This window comes from Ascidiella aspersa, chromosome 4 (assembly GCF_963924565.1).
Source record: "Ascidiella aspersa chromosome 4, kaAscAspe10.2, whole genome shotgun sequence".
Lineage (NCBI taxonomy): Eukaryota > Metazoa > Chordata > Ascidiacea > Phlebobranchia > Ascidiidae > Ascidiella > Ascidiella aspersa.
This window is the reverse complement of record NC_139450.1, coordinates 19,022,147-19,039,418: the sequence shown is the minus strand read 5'-3', so window position 1 is coordinate 19,039,418 and position 17,272 is coordinate 19,022,147. Positions and strand designations below refer to the sequence as shown.

Here is a 17,272-nt window from a genome sequence, read left to right as displayed (position 1 = left end):
CATCCACAGATAAAATTAAAGCTTTTTCAAAAAAATAGGGATTTGGAGAAGGAAAGTTAAATTAGGGTATTTGGAGATGATTCTTTAATCAAAGATGACCATTCAGATTTATCTTTTTTAATAAAGGACTATGTTTGTAAATAAACTCTAGTCGCTATTTTCTGTGAATAAACACTGAGCAATATGACTGGATTCGTAGCCCCTATTGAAGTTCCAATGGTTGATGTTGGCTTTTCGCTAACAAAGAAAGAGGAACTATTGCAACATGTATCTAGCGGGGCTTTCGCCATAAGACCGCAATTAAAACAACATCAACTTCGGTATAAAAAACAGTTCGGAATAAGACCAAAATAGGACTAATACCTAATACTCGTAATAACGTTTAAATCAAAATAAGACCTAAATTCGTCCGAATAGGGCCTAAATTGCAAGAATAAGGCCTTTAAAACCTTTTACTTAACCCCAAACTCCACCCATAACTTCAACACTAATTCCCCTAATAATTTGAAGCATAGACCAAATTTTTATTCTACCCATTACTCGCGCCTAACCCCAAACAGAGGCAACCAATGCAGTGCCAAAACAGCGGGCCCTAACGGCATTTTAAACTAGGGCACCCAAACGTCGACACCAAAACGGCCGATGCCAAGAAGATGTTCCTTAACCGTCCCAGGCCACACCCTGCTTTTACTGTTTTGGGCGTTATTTTGTCCATTTAGGTCTTATTCCGTTAAATTTGGGACTTATTCCGAGTTAGATGTTGTTGCTTTCAGGCCTTATTCTGTGTTTCCATCGAACTAACTAACATACCGTGTGTTTTTATAATTTACAACATAAAAGGCCTATTTTAATTTTTTTTCTTTTTATTTAGGCCTGTCTTATTAAGCACATCGTATTTTAAAGCAGGGCTCGGAGTCAGATTTGGGACTCTACGTACCGTAGTCGATTTGTTTTGCTAAAGTCGGACTGCCTGAGTCCCGAGTCCCGAGTCCGACGTGCGCAGTAACAATTTTAAAACTAATAATGCCGCCAACTGCAAATTGAAAAGGCGGAATAGCATATGATGGATATTTTCCAGCAATGGTTTGTGGGTGGATGAGATATATGACACCCCTATGAGGGGATAGTTGAAAATCCACTTTAATTTAGTTGCGTACATGGGTGAAATAAAGGCTGTAGAGTGGCAGCCGGACTCAGAATTTGACGAAATTGCACATTTGGTCCGAGTCGAACTCGAGAGTTGGAGTCGGGTTATTTTAAACCGACTCCGTAGGCTTCTTTATAGATAATAAAATTAGGAGCCTGATGTGATAACAACTGCCAGCAAAAAACAAAATATCCAAACAAAGTTAGCAGTCGACTCGCTCGTCAGGTGCGCCGCCGCGTTTTGAAAGGTTTACGAGTGCGCCCTAGGGTGAAAAAGGTTGAGAAACACTGCCCTAGTGTCACTATATTATGATCGGGCATTATAGCCTACCGACAACTAAGTCTAGGCTACAGTTTTAACGTTTTAAAGAAGAGTTCCACCAATCACAAAAAAATCTACGAGCGAGAACTTTTTAACGGTTGTCAATTTGTGCCAAACGATATCCGTAAGACGTAATGAGAATATCAAAACCCATACAGAAGTAGGTATCATTTTGAACGTTTCGAATAACTCTTTATTCATTTTCAACATCATGTCTGTAAGATTGTAACTTAATAAATTGCACCAGGCTTTCGCGTGCTTTTCGATAGCGATGTTTTTTACTTCTGTTTTGGTTACTAACCTACTAAATTGATGTTCCCATAATTATCAGGATTGGAAAAGCTAAGGCAAATAAGTTGGCGATAAACTTTGGGTCGTACTTAATCGGTGCGTAGACATTAACCATTACTGCTGGCATTTATTGTTAATTTTAGTATTAGGTATGGACCTTTCTTGGTTTGAAATAATTTTTATCCAAATTAATTTTTTTTACCAAAGAATCAAGTAGACACTATTTCTCGATAGCAGCATTTATGCAAGGCGAAGCAATAAATAATACTCGCAAAGAGGGAAAAATAACGTTTGCAACCTCGAATATCAAACGCACATCCAACGTAATTTTAGAAAACAAAAACAAACAACAATCCCCAGTATTTATCAACCACGATAATCGTGCAGTATAAAAATAGAAAAACGAGGCGAATAAACTGACTTTAAATAGTAGTAGCCTTGGTAGTTAGAACCAAAGCTTTAATCAAAAGAGCGTATTGTGGTACATCAGTCGTACCACCAATTTGTCCTTATACATGTCGTACTGCACTTACAAAGACATACACAGTATTTTAAAAGTTGGCAAATTGAAGGAAACGTCTTTAATTGTAAACTATATAGGGGAGACTAGGAGACCACGTGCGTCGAATACATTCAACAAGGCGTTTCCGATATAATGGGCGTTGACATAATTTAGATCAGTGGTTCCCAACTTTTTTGTCCTTCCCAACTTTTTTGACACTTTTTCATTTTTTTTTAAAAACCTACGCGACCCCACATTTCTTTAAACTCAGTTAATTATAGTATTAATAGTGCTCACAATTGTATGAAGATTGTGTTAAAATTTCGAAAAAATGTCCTGATTTATGTCAAAGGTATAAACATTTAACTAAATATAACTCTCTAAGCCTCAATTTGCGTGAAGAATAATGCAATGCGCGCTTATGACGTAACTATCAAAAATTGCCTTTCACAATAACATATAAGTGAGGAAAAATATTGTTACATCGAATTTATTGTGTGTGAATTAGAGAGCTTTATCTAGTATCATAAAACGGGTTTAGAGCAGGGAGTCGAACCGTTTGACCTTTCCCGTTCAGGTTCGGTTCGGGTTCAAGGATTTTTTCGGAATCCGGTTCAGTTCCGGTTTCGGTTCGGAGTAATTTAAAAGTTCCGGTTCAGCTCCGGTTCGAACATCGTTATTTCAAAACCGGTTCATAAAGTTCCGGTTCAGATACAATATAATTTGCGTTAAATCTCAAAATGTGGGTCGATAAATGTAGAGAATAATCTTTGAATTGTAAGTCATTTAATCTAAGTTCCGTGACTTATTAAAAAAACAGCAACTCAATATTGAAATATTTAAAAAATAAAAAATGAACGATTTTTTTATTCAATATTCATATTTTTTTCATAAAATTTCGAACATTGCGTAACTGACTCGGTAAAATATAAGTTGTGACGTGATGCTGTAGCGAACCGCTTTTGTTTACAGGTTCAGGTACTTTCAAATTATTGGGTTCAGTTCCGGTTCGGCTCCTTAAAATCGTATAAAAACCGGTTCAGGTTCGGTTACGGTTCGGAAAAAATTGACCCAAAACCGGTTCATAAAGTTCCGGTTCGGTTCCGGTTCGACTCCCTGGTTTAGAGGTTGAAAAAATGGCACTGTTTATTTTGTTTTAAAAAAGTCTAATTGGCTAAAGTTATTTGCACTTTTTTTCTTTTATTGATTGAAAAATGCGTAATTTTTACGTCACAAACACGATTTAGTTCACTAATTCAAATGTCATAAATAGAATTGTTAATGCCTTTGGTGACTTTTCTCTTTCTACTGCTAAATTTTTAGTTTATTTTGGTTTATTTATTTTTCTTTGCGATCCCCCAGGGCCCAGATAATGCTGTTGCGACCCATTTTCACTAAGCAGGTCAAGTGTGTTTAAACAATTGAAAAAGGCAGTGCAACAACAAAGCACATTCTTTACCTTTACGTGCAATGGTTTAATTACGTTCCGATATTAAATGTTTGAAGGTGGAGCTGGCAGAGACTTAAATTTTGAGAAATTAAATTAGTATTTTGTGCAGTAGGTTATATGACTGGCATTTTATTTAATGTGGTCAAGAAAAAGTGGCCTATACCCGGCAAAGTGTTAGGAATTTTAAGATATTTGGTATAGTTCCAGGACATATATAAATGGTTGGACCATATCAAATAAACAAAAAAGTAATGCAGAACATGGATCAATGTAACGGATCAAGTTGGCTGTTTGGCAATTGTCGAAATGTGTTTTACGGCACAAGTCATTTGTCCTTATATTATTCGGAGCATGTTAGAACTTTCCTCGATGAAATGTAAATTAGAACAGTTGATTGCCCCAGATGGGTTGTTTGGCAAACATGTCTGATTTATTTAAAGGAACAATAATCCTATACTATTTGTTGGCGGAGAATTGATGTTTTTTGTAAAGCAAAATTTGTATACGCATGCATTTTAACACAAAAGTTTGAAACATAGAGAAAATCTCTACAAGTCGTCCGCGGACTCCCCTATGCTAAATAGTCGAGCACAGTGGCAAAAAACAATACTGAGAATGAGCAAAAAAACTCCGATTAAATATGTAATGTTATTTTCATAACTTGTGCGCAGTTGTCGGTGCCGCGTGTGTTATTACAGTTCGACTGGCGCCTCTGTCTCTGTCGGAGTGGCAAGTGGAGTTGTGCTCATTAGATCACGACCCTCATCATTTGAGAACACCCGTCGACGAGAGCGGATGAATCGACCTTTGCCCATTAGGCGCCCAGCTAACCATTCGCAACAGAGTCTTGGGGATTGTATCTCAGATTCAGAGTTTTCGTTTACAGAGGAAAGTGACGAGTGTTGTGATGGTGCCCTTCGACGACAATAGCAAGCAGTTACAATAGAGACAGTTATAGCTATGGCTGTTATTAGACCGAGAACAATTTCAACCACCAGCGTACTAGTAGACAATGGCTTCGGTGGAGTGGGTGTGCCGCAGTCCAGTTGGCTAACTGTCTGAACCAACATCTCTGCATACAACGATGGCGGAGTCTCGCATAAATACCCCCTAGCTCCAACTACATCCACTAGTTGATGATCAAGTTGAAACTTAATCCATTCCACCATGGGAAACATTTCGCAATCGCAACGAAAGTTGTTACCTTTTAAATCCAGCGATGAAAGTGTTTTTGATGTATTAAAGGCGGTCGGTGATACGGTAGAAAGTTCGTTGTACGACAAATCTACCTGTTCAATATTCGGAAGGTATTTGTCAATCGTAGAGGTGACCTGATCAATGCTGTTTCTTGAGAGTAACAAGACTTTGAGAGAAGGCATAAATACGTCAATAAAACCTTGTACGTTACAGCCAACCAACTTAAGCACTTCCAACCGCCGGGCATTGTCAATGGATGAAAAATTTCTTATCGATAAGTTCTCGTTGTAACTGAGACTAAGCCACTGTAGTTGTGGAATACCACCTATTGCACGACGGCTTACACTCTGAAAACGATGAGCAATGTTACCATATTTTAGCATACATAAAGCTTGACATCTGAAATTTTCTTACGAATAAGTAATAAAGGCATCACCATTACATTTCACGGGGATGCCATGTACTAATTTATGATCACAGTATTGCTTACCGCTATCATGTTTTCAGAAGCATCCAAGTTGACTAGTTTTGGAGCGTGTAACATGGGAAACTCAGTCATGTTGTTGTGACAGAAGTCGACTGTAATTAAGGAAGGTAGACTCTGTTCGTGAATGTCAATGAGGCGGTTTTTAGAAACATCGAGATGACGAAGCTGGTTTGAATAGCGGAACATTCCCTCGAATAGAATCTCTAGCTGGTTGCCACCCAGTCGAAGTTCCTGTTAAGATGTTAAAGCTTTTTTTCAATGCACTACCAAAACTTCTCGGATTAGCTATAGTAAATGTACCCGGAATAAAAACGCTACGGAAGCAATTTACGAAAAAATTGATAATAGAGTCGGTAGAAATAGAAAACGCCTTTTGAGACGTATCCTATTTTAGTGCAATAAACTTTAGCTTTGTTAACATGGGCTACTTGAGTATGGGATCATAGCGTGACACAGTAATTCGTTCCAGCCGTACCCCATTATAAAAAAACATTTAAAGGCATTAGACGCATGCACTGATCTAACTAGAGCTTAACTGAAACATTTAAATTGTTTTAAGCTGAAACCGAGTCAAACCAGGTTCTAAAAAAACGTTGTACCAGAAACTATCCTAAAATTGAATCTTCAAACGGGTCGAATCTCTATGCTAAATAGCTAAACAATATTGGTATTTACAATCTTTTAAAAGTAGGTGTCTGCGTTTTTTTTGTTTGTAACTTTTTCCAAACAAGTGGTGTATACTGTAGTCACACTTTATAAAATACTACTTCCTGACTCGGGCACACTCGGGTTTTCGGGTATTCTATACTCATTGGTAGATTCCAAACTACCATGAAGTGTAAAGCCAAATCATTACAGAATATGATGTTTACATTTTGCGGTGTGCATGCTATTGTTTATTGTCACAGTCTATTAGTGAAAAGACAAATTAGTTAATTAATTGGTTGTAGGCTATAATTTGCTAAAAAGTCTTAAGTTAAGTCAAGTCATTTGAAAACAATGAGTTAAGTTTATCATAGACTTAAGTCATTCAATACAACATTATTAAAAAAACGAATTAGTTAATTATTTCGTTGTATGAGGACATATCTATTTTCACGGGTTTGGTATGATCTCATCTAAGTTACTTTATAACCACCTACCTCGATATTTCGTAGATCGTGAAAAGCATTTGGTGCAACGGTGACCAGCATGTTTGTGGAAAGATCCAAAAACTTTACGTTAAACAAACCTCGTAAGGTTTGTTCACTAATTTCCTGCAGCTTGTTTCCTTGTAAATATAAGGACTCCAGTTTTGAGTGGGAAATAAACGCTTTAACGTAAGCAGATATTGATATTGCGTTGTTGGACAAGTCGGCAATCAAAAGAGACGAGTTGTGATTGTTCTTCCTGTTAAAAAAGCAATTGATCTACACTGTGAAACACTTTTTTACTAAAATTACCCGGAAATGAAGGGGTGCAACTATAATCAGGCTGATTTGTCGGCATGCTAGCCCATTTTTTAGTGCGAAAGCACTAATACAATAATAATTTGTTCTGTTCTGAAAACCGATTTAAACCGGTTTCAATTTATTAGCTATATTTTAAGGTGCAAAATGTTTAAAGGTGCAAAAAGTTTTCAGATAATTAGTCATATTTTTACGTGTGGACTTATTATCCGTATAACTTCGATTTCGTCCTTACCACAAGTGACAAGTATACCACTGTTTGCCCACAATTATTAGTTGTAATTGAGTAGGCACAGTATAGCACTCTGCGGAACAGGCTTCGTTTGATCAAAAAGGTTTGTGTCAAGAATAGCTCTTTGAAATATTTAAAGTGAAAGACCCTCAAAAACAGTCTCGCAAACTCTTAACCTTGTCTTGCTAAGATGGTGCTTAAAGTATTTGTTTCTACGTAAGAGTGTAAGTTGGCCTTTTATTCACTACCTAAAAAATGGCAAACCAAGTTGATGCGAAACAAGCTGAGAGTTGCACTTTTCAAAAATGAAACCTGAGATAGTGAAAACAAAGTGCATAATATTTAGGATTTATTGATCATAAATAAATTCTGAATATCTTCCTTTGTGTGGCTGGCATCACTTGATAACGTAAACCACAGTAGTCGTTTCAAAATGCGAAAAATGTCTATTTTTTGATCGACATTTGCTTAATATGTATAGTTAAAACGGCCTGACATGCCAACAAACCACATCCCATGCTGCGGGCGTAGCCTGTGGGATCTCAATGTTATTTATGACAAATACAATACACTGTTATTAGATTAAACACATAATTGTGTAAGTACGTAAAAAGATAAATATTGTTAAGTTATTTTTAACGTTACCAAACGAATTGTTTTAATCTCAGGATCTTGCTAGAGCCCATGGTTTAAAAACGTATTTGTTATTCTGTGACAAAAATTATATTAGGAAAATGCATACCCAATCCGCAGTGTTAAGTCATTCAGCTCTTGCAGGTCGTTGTCAGTCAAATTTAAAACGCGAAGGTTGGAAAGGGTGAGCAGCGATTCATTTTCCATTTGACGTACGTTTCCATGACTCAGATCCAGCGAAACTAATTTAGTGAGGTTACGTAGGAAGTTAGCTGTCACAAGTTTCATCCTCGTCCTTGTCATATTCACGACTTGCACAGATATAGGTAGTTCAGGGATTTTCTCTAAAGGGTTTTTTGACAAAGAAACTGAACGCAGATTGACTAAGCGACTAAAAGCTCCATCTGCAATGGTGTTTAAACGACTTGACGATAGGTCTAGGTTTTCCATACTGTTTAAATTAGCCAACGAGTGAACGGTTAACCTACGAATTGACGTGTAACCTGCGTCGATGCTCACTAGTGATGGCGGAAACAAAGGTCGGGTTGTTTGAAATTGGGTCGGAATCTTCATATTATGATTGTGCGATACATCGAGATGTAAAAGGTAGTGATTATACCATTGGTACGTTGGCGTGTCAGGTTGACCTACGCCATCTAATGCAAAATCAATAGTCTGATTTAAACTTCGAACAGATCTTTTCCGTAATATAACTGTATCATCTCCGTCAAGAGGGGGCTCAGGGTGGTGTTTTAACAAGTTTAAACTTTGGTTGTAGTTTTTGTCTTTCATTCTCGGCGAAACCTTATGACCGAAATCAGGTAGTGCGCTTAGATACGTAGATTGCAGTAGCAAGGTGCTAAGGTTTCCCAATCGTACAAAACTGTTAGGAGGAAGTTGGCGACAAAAACAACGAGACAAATCCAGATATTCCAGATTTGAAAGCACGTCAAATGTTCCCTGTTCAAACTGGACAGCCCCTGATGCAAGGTTGTCGCTCATAACAAGTCTTTTGAGGTTATAAAGGCTGTTAAAATCAGCTCTAGTAAATTTCCGAATAGCTGTAAAGGCAATGTTTAGGCTGTTCATGGATGAAGGAAAAGACGCTGCAATACAAATAGGAAACTGAAATCTTTTAAATACAGAATGTTAATTTTGACTAATGGCAAAAACATTTTTCTAACCACATATATTCAATATTCGATTTAAACAACTAAAATAGTTTTTTTATCGAATGAAATCAAATAAATCGGTTACCTGCAGGCATTGTAGAAATAAACGAGTTTCGTGACACGTCGAGTTCCTTTAAACTTGTCATTTCTGCCATAGCAGCGGGAAAGAAACGAAGACGATTATACGAGAGAGATAAAAACTCCAAACTGTGTGATATACGTTTCAGCTCCTTTAACGGAATTTTCACCAAAAAGTTTCTTGATAGATCTAAGCGTCTAAGATGAGACCTTTAAAACACACGTCGATTGTAGAATGTTACAACACAAGGTGTTTCACAAGCAGTGCTATAGATCAAATAGAGAGTGAAAGGAATTTTTAGGTTGGTAAAAGTTATTTTTCTTTTAATGATTTTCTTTAATAAAACGCAACAAACTTTAATACTAAATTTAGATAACAAATCAAAAAAAAATTAGATAAATATATCATTATTTAGATAATACATCATCAACAAAAATCTGGAAAGATCTTTAGTGTTTTCGTTCTGTCCCACCATCACTTAATGGCATTGCTACTCTGCATGTGTTGAGTGATGACTATATACAAACTTACCTTCCCAAACCAATGAAAGCCTCTTTTTCTATGATGTTGATTTTATTTCCTACCAGTCTTACATCTTCAAGTAAAGTGTAGCGCATAAAAGCGTCCCGTTTAACAAATGACAATTTGTTGAAGTTCATAATCAAAATATTTACCTAAATAAGCAAATAACGTTAATAAAAAACTTAGTTATTGTAATGACTCAACTTAAGGCACTGTTTTCAAATGACTTAAAATTGGGTCATTTAGGCAAATTAATTAAGTGTTTTAAGTACGAAAAAAAATAATTTTCTTCAACTTTTAGACTTTAAATAAATGCTTGCTATTTTTTGTTGATAGTTTTTATTACGCGAAGTTTTGCTTCGAATTGAATGAATTTAATAATTTTATTAGTTAGCATTTATTTGTTATGTATATGACTTGACTTGGGATTTACTTGGGTAACCAATGAATTTACGACTTGACTTAAACTTATGTGGTTTGGATTTGCCTTTGTTTACAAAACATTTTAAAGGATTATTTGTAAAAAAACAAAGTCGTAAAGTGTTACTTTACCGTACCTGGTGTTCCTCTGGTTGGGGGATGGATGAATAATTTAACGCCGTGCAATTTGCAGTGATTTTTTGATTTGCCTCCATAACGCAAAAACATTTGTCGAGGCAGTTGTAGCTGCATTCGATGCCATTCACAACGAGGGTAAGAAACTGAATCAGAAGTTGTGCAGATGGCGGTTTCAGTAATGTAAGCTTAGCATCGATCGCAGTTCAAAATACCGTAGTAACGAGGTTCGATTTTCGGTAATTGAATACGTAGAACAACGATTAAAGTAAATTAGTAAAACGCGACACAAAAATGCTTTTGGGTTACGAATTTTGATATAAAACATTATATCGCTACAAATATTTGTAAGCCTTAAATTGCTTATTTAGGAAAACCACTTACCATTCCAAAAAGAAATATGTAACTCATGTCGTTAAGTGATCTTCTGGTTTTGTGATAAACTTTTATGCAGTTCACATAGACTTCCAAACAGTTCAGTCGTTTGAATTGGCATACCATAGATTTACCTGAAACAACATGGTATAGGACTAGGTTACATAGTCAAATTTACTAGGTCAGGGGTGGCCAACCAGTCAGACAACAAGAGCCGCATTCCTTACTTGGTTAACCGCAAAGAGCCAAATCCACACATCGAAAGAATATCACTCTTATTGCTCACTTTCACAAAGCGCCCGCATGAAACGTGAAAAAGGTTGCCTATATTCGGTTAACTAGACAAATATTTAATTTAGATGAGACTCGGCGCATTCGTTGAACATTGAAAAAAAAATGCACATTTATCGATATAATGTCATTTATCAGGATAATTTAAACAAATAACCTGAAAATCATTGACTCACAGCTTTATGGCTGTTTTGCGAAGTGCAAAAATCATACTTTTTGAGTTTATCATGTTTTAAAAGTGTTACTAACAAAACATGGCCGTAAGGGAGTCTGAACCGGCAAATAAAAATAACTTTGCCTAACCAAATCGACACCTTCCAAGATATCATAAGTGCAACATGAACGCAAGAGCCGCAAAAAACTTGGTCAAGAACCGCATGCGGCTCGCGAGCCGCGTTTTGGCCACCCCACCCCTGTACTAGGTTATATAGGTAAATAAGCAAAATAAGAGAATGAGTGTCATAAGTTAACATTTAACCATAAACTGTAAACACATAACCTTGTTCCATGTTTTTTGTAGCCCCATGCGTACTTTGGTACGACTTAATGGTAGTTTTCAACTGAACAAATGCATATTTCACGCCACGCGCCAATTTGTTACGTCTTTCAAATATGAATATTACAATGAGAATTTAAAAACCTACTTATATTATATATCGCATTTTTAGTTACACAATTTCCATGCGATCATTGGCCGGTCGCATGGAATCAAACTCTCTCAAAAAGCTAGGCGTTGATGCAGACTTCACGCTTTGCGCGAATCTCATATTGTTTCCTAATCACTAGGGCGATTATTTTTTGACCTAAAAAAATAAAATTTTGACAAGTTTTGACCTAAAAATTATTTATTTTGACAAATTGTTGACCCATTAGAAATACATTGATTTAAATAACCTATTGTTTTTTGTAGTGCATAAGTGTCTTGGCGTCGGTAACCACACGTTTTAGATGTTTTACTGACTACCGGTTAAACACAATTCAGGTATTTTTTCGAGTTTACGCAAAACTCTTAGAAATGTGGTTAATATTTTTGTCGTTTCAAAAAGACAACTACTATCAAAAAAATAAAAACAATACGATGTTTATTTAAGAAAAATTTTGTAAAAACAGTTAAAATACAAGGTAAAAATAGCAAAAATCATAGAAACACGCTTATATAAAGCAAAAACGAAGTTGGAGTAAACTTGCGGTCTGGGTGGTTAATTCTGTCGGCTCGCATATAGCGTATATTGCTCTAATTGAGATATAATACAGTTTAAATGTTATTTAATATAAATCAAAACTATTTTTAATGATTTTTTGATAAAACGTTAATAAAACGTGAACGGCATAGTTCGTTTAATTTTGTAAACGATTTATCCGCATTTTAGAAGTAATTTTAACAAATTTTGACCTAACGTGCAATTTTGACTTTTTGAAATTTTGACAAAATTTTGACTTGGTTAACAAGTCAAAAAATAATCGCCCTATTGAACCTTTCCAACCTAAAGGTTGAAAAAAATAAAAAAAACACACTAAATACTTTTTAGCGATTGACGCGAAGTTTTTTGCGTCCATAGAGCTATTGGGTAAATGGCTGACAATTTGGTTGTCAAAGTCACCTCGATATAGGCTTAATTTGTCACGTAATCTTTTAAGTTTACTCTATAAAATAAAAGCAATTTAAACCTATAAAACGGATTATTTTAACTCTTGGAACTTCTTACATGTATTTAGACCCGATTCATTTGTACATTTTGCTCGAGTTCGACCGAAAACATCAAGTTTCGTAAGTCTTACAATCTGCGTTTTAAGGTATGAAAGCTGGGGCGTGCGTGTTTAGTGATATCAATTTTAGCCTTATTTAACAGTTTACATAATATTTTCAAAATGTTTATTGTACAGTTGAACACACACCAATTTGTCGAACAAATTCACCTGTTGAGTGCGTTGAATCCTTTTTTAACACTATAATGTTTAAGGTTATACCCAACACGAAAAATCGATATACAACAGGTCATTAAAAAATAACTTCGTGGTAAAGTGTAATCCTAAGGTTTATTGCAAACTTTAGTACATGCTCTCCACCTGTGCTACTTGGTTTGTACGCTTTGAGTTGTGTCAAATCTGTTTTTGCTTCACGTGTTTGTTTTAAAACGACTGAACGCAGGCACGTTTAAAAGTTTTCGAAATAAATCTAAAAAGATAGACGTTCTAAAAACACGTTTTAATATTTTGACACACATTAGATAATGTGACTAAGTTACTGCTCATCCTATTATTAAACACTTCTTTTACGCCATTTTCAAATAGTTGTTATAAAATTAGCGATATTAGATTAACTTTAATTAAAAGAAAACCAAAAGAGGCGTGGGGAATAAATAGTATTGTTCGCACGATCAGGGTAATTGATTAAAAAAACAATCACTATTTAACAATTCCTCTAAACGGGGCTTTTTGTAGTACTTTAGAATGTTGTATAAACAACTTCCTTATACACGTCACTATGACCTGGAATGTATCGAGACAAAAAAGACAATTGAGGTTGTTTCTGAGGTTACATCTAGCTGTCTGTGAAATCGTCAGGAATCCAGACAATATACCACATTTGGAATAAAACGAAAAAACTTAAACCAAATATTTTTTATCTCATTTAGATAAATTTATAATTAATTATCTCGACCGAAACGATTTTGGTGCCTTTAGTGGTGGGCCGTTTTGACCTGTCCAATTATACCTTTTGAAAAATATTCTATCGAATTTTAGGTATTGAGTCAGAGAATGACGAAAACTAATCGTATTTGAAACTTGCAAACACCGACCAACCAGAAACAATTACGGTGCATAATTCCTATGCTTTAATTTAAATACATTAAAACGCCAAATCAACTTATTTTATTTATATGTTATTTTATGGGTGTACGATGAAAATGGCTGTTGAAAACAGGACAAACATGGCAAAAAAACAACTTTTTTTAGCGGTACGGCGTACCTGCAACAATTATTTTATGGCGACGTAGTTTGGCTTACTTCCACCACTGGCTCGAACAACTAACTTTGCTCAGCTATAGATTTATTGTAAATGTTGTACACTAACAATACTGAGTAGGATACATTGACGCTAATTCGTACTAGCGGATTCGTTAAATAATTTAGCTATTATCTGCAAAAATTAGAAAAAATATGTCTGGACCGACAATATACATAGGCTACTAAAATACTAAAGTACGACACGAACATAAGAGCCGTGAAAAACTCGCGAGTTGAGGTAGGCCACCCATTCTTGATCGTAGCCTATAGCGGTGGTAAGCAAACAATTGATTGGAAGCGACCAAAAAATGTCAAAGCAACTGATTAAAGTATTTAATCCAATACCTTTATAATTGACACACGTAGGGGATTTGCAACCGGGTAACTGTCTTAGTAATTATGCTAGACTACATTTCGTAGCAACTGACTACATTTCGTAGCAACTGCCTAATATTTAATAAAGCCTAAATACTTCCTCAGTGCCACAAGCAATGCTCATAGCTGTTACGTTTAACATCCATAACCCTAAACGTTGTATTTCGCTGTCAGATATTAATATGGGTGATTCAGTTTATGCGGACACCTCGTGCTTTTCAACGTTACATGAATCACAGGCGATAGCTTTTGAAAGGTGCAGGCACCAGGGTTTAGCCATTTCCGTTTCTGCTTTCAAAGAGTCGCAGAGGAAATGGTAAGACTATACTATGATACTGACCAGAGTAGTTTGCTACTAACCCTCCAGTAACACACAAATAGAGGATAGATTTCTATGCTATATGCATTAAATTAAACAATAGCTTAAAGATAAAATGAACCTAAAACAAAAAAGAAACTTTTTTACTTTCTAACTGACTTTTATCCTAGTTTGCGAGCCATTATTTACCCAGCCTCTTTTGAAGTATAAGGCAGCCCGCAGCCAAACAAAACTCCTTGTCTACAAAACCACATCGCCTCGCTGCTTAACGAATACTTTAACAGTGGAGTCTTTCGTTAAACTTATAGTGCTTGCGCGTTTTTTGTTTACTGTACTCTTTAACTCAGTGATTCTCAACCTTTTTTAGAGCCAGAGCCGCATTTCAAACCTAATGTTTGCAAGGAGCCGCATAAAAAACAACAGTGCATATAATTAAAAAATATTAAGAAAGCAACAAGAAAACATCAAATACATTACGCTAGCCTAGGCTAACTAATTGACACTGTTTGCCATAGCTTGTCGATCAGGACTAAATATATTGTGACGTAACAAACCACAAAATTATTTTAAAGAGCCGGATGGAAGTACCCGGTAACATTAGTACTTCGTACTCGGAATCCTCGCTGATACAATTAATTAATTCTTGATTTCTCTTACTTACTTTGTTGCAATTCTGCTACTTCTAACTAATTTTTCACTCGGTTAGAGAGCCGCAAAATGTACAGTTGAGAGCCGCGGTTGAGAATCACTGCTTTAACTGTTTATCGAAAGTGCAGTAATCACAATGGAATGAATCAAAGCGTTGCTGTCTATGGGGACCTTTTATAGGCAATCCAAAATTAAACCTTAACACTTTGGGTCGCTATAGGTCTCATCTCCGTTTGCAACACTATATCAAACCTAACATCAAAGTTCAATGCCAGGCCAGGCGTTATTGCCTACACGTGTGAGCGCCGGTATAAAATTGACAATAAGATAAAAGCCTTCGAAAAAGATGTGATTTGACCTAATTTAGTCAGTGTTTAGAAATGCTCTAGCTATAGTTACTATAAACGAAAGTTGCTCTAAAATTACTAAGTTTGCGAGAATTTATTTTTTTGCAAATGTTATGCGAAAAGGCATACCTAAAAATTTTCGGTGCAATAAACCCAACATGCAGAATGTACTAGCCTACGATCAATTGAAATTTTCTACTCTTAACACAGTTTTGAGTATGGCTGTACAGCTGCACGCAATCAATAGAACGGTGGCGGGCATACGTTGGTCGTAACACAGCATAAAATAAACTTTTATTCGGGATCTTTACTATAGCAATAGATGAATAAGCAAAGAAACCTTTTTATTGCCTCATCAAAAGACACTTTAAATTAAGTTAGGTGATTATCGAACCACGTATATTTAAATAATTAAACAAATTCGGATATTAACTAAAATTAATTTAATTTTAATAAATTCCTTCTCATACAGTACAATAAAATTTAGTTTTAAATGGGATACTTGAGGTAAATTTGCATTGACAAAACAAAATATGTCTAACCTCTAACAAGCGTACTTGTCTGGTTCTGAACAATTAGCAGTCTACACAAAATGTCACGTTTATACTTAACCTTTCATCACAACCAAGACGTCCGGGAAGTCAATAACCTATTATCAACCACTGCGTTTCAATTACCTGTGCTGCAACAGTATAAGCATGTACCACTCAGACAGGATTCTCATAGAACAGGTAGCCAGCGATGCGTAACTAAGCACGACAGACCCGTTTATGGATATACCAAAAGTGGTCGCCGAAACGGTTTCTGACAAGAGAGCTGGAAACCCTACAATTATGCCACAACGCGCCAACATTTAGACCGAGAGAAACACGTGCTGTACGATACAATATGTTAAAGTAGTCCGGCATGTCAAAAAATCGCATGTGTTTTGCACATCTATGGTATGTTACGCTATAGATGACGAACCAAAGTTTAAAGTAGTTAGGCATTGCGTAAAATATCTGGATAACACGTTTGTTGTGCGATGTAAACCAACTTTGTTATAAAACATGGAAATTAAGGACTTAAAACATGATTTCATCGGCCAGCTCATAGCATAAAGCTCCTGACAACTTGCCGTTATAAACAGCATCGCGAAAAGCAAGCGTTGTATGTAAAAAGCGGAATTATTTGACAAAACAAGACGCAACCCTTTCATAATTTCTCAATCGCATTAAAACAACATAAACTGTCAGCAACATCGCAGACTACATAAACCGGTCGTTGTACAACCTTTACATAACTTACATAAAACCCAAGTACTAAATATCAACCAGTCGTACACTACGTCGAATGGTTATGGGACAAGGCACTACAGTTTCAGCAAACGCCAATTAAGTAAACTAGAAGTAGCCACTTAAGCATCATTCCTGTTGCTGCAGTTTGAAACTTAAAAACGTTACTCCATATGTCCAACAACGGTGAAAGCTTCAAGCTGAGATTTCTCTACATGTTAAAGAGTTTGTTTTGCTTTTGCTTTAAATCGAGTGGCTGTTGACCAATTTTAACCGCTAATGCTTTCAAAAGTCCTTTAATTTTTAGACATACTGTGTCTTTCCTTTTTCTAGCCTGGGCTTTATTGCTAAGACGTGACTTTAGCGATATAGAAACTGTTCATTTTTTCTTGTTAATCAAAGAATAAGCAGATATGCGTTCCATAGGGGCATTTTTACGTATGGCGTTCATCAGGCTCTACCCACTAAGTACACAGTTACATTACTTCGACTGCATTGCAGGCCCAGATAGGCTGCTAGTATTCACCACTGCCATTCATGCGTAGCTACACTGACTTGCGGATGTGTGCTGCGTTGCGTAAGGTAGGAATTACAATAC

General features: G+C 36.0%; 1 protein-coding gene across 4 annotated transcripts; it reads right to left on the bottom strand.

Moving 5' to 3' along the window:
* Positions 1 to 1,988: 1,988 nt before the first annotated feature.
* On the bottom strand, positions 1,989 to 16,987 carry LOC146148560 (podocan-like). 4 transcript variants are annotated; one of them, XM_083386923.1, is made up of 9 exons: positions 15,943 to 16,987; positions 10,421 to 10,545; positions 10,039 to 10,182; positions 9,491 to 9,633; positions 8,966 to 9,168; positions 7,818 to 8,814; positions 6,538 to 6,784; positions 5,399 to 5,626; positions 1,989 to 5,255 (listed from the first exon to the last, which is right to left on the bottom strand). In XM_083386923.1, exons 2-9 carry the CDS (start codon positions 10,535 to 10,537, stop codon positions 4,404 to 4,406), a joined length of 2,931 nt encoding a protein of 976 aa, XP_083243049.1. In that variant the 5' UTR covers positions 10,538 to 10,545; positions 15,943 to 16,987; the 3' UTR covers positions 1,989 to 4,403. The 4 variants fall into 4 exon arrangements, with proteins under 4 accessions (XP_083243049.1, XP_083243051.1, XP_083243050.1 ...); XM_083386925.1 differs by having other exon boundaries at positions 16,078 to 16,125; XM_083386924.1 differs by lacking the exon at positions 15,943 to 16,987 and adding an exon at positions 12,770 to 14,582.
* Between the last annotated feature and the right edge of the window lie 285 nt (positions 16,988 to 17,272).

Excerpts from the sequence above, each read along its gene's own strand:
- LOC146148560 (XM_083386923.1), bottom strand. The coding sequence starts at position 10,537 with ATGGTATGCCAATTCAAACGACTGAACTGTTTGGAAGTCTATGTGAAC. Across the intron at positions 9,634-10,038 it reads CCCAACCAGAGGAACACCAG|GTAAATATTTTGATTATGAA; the intron begins GTACGGTAAAGT and ends TTGCTTATTTAG. Across the intron at positions 9,169-9,490 it reads GCTTTCATTGGTTTGGGAAG|GTCTCATCTTAGACGCTTAG; the intron begins GTAAGTTTGTAT and ends TGTGTTTTAAAG.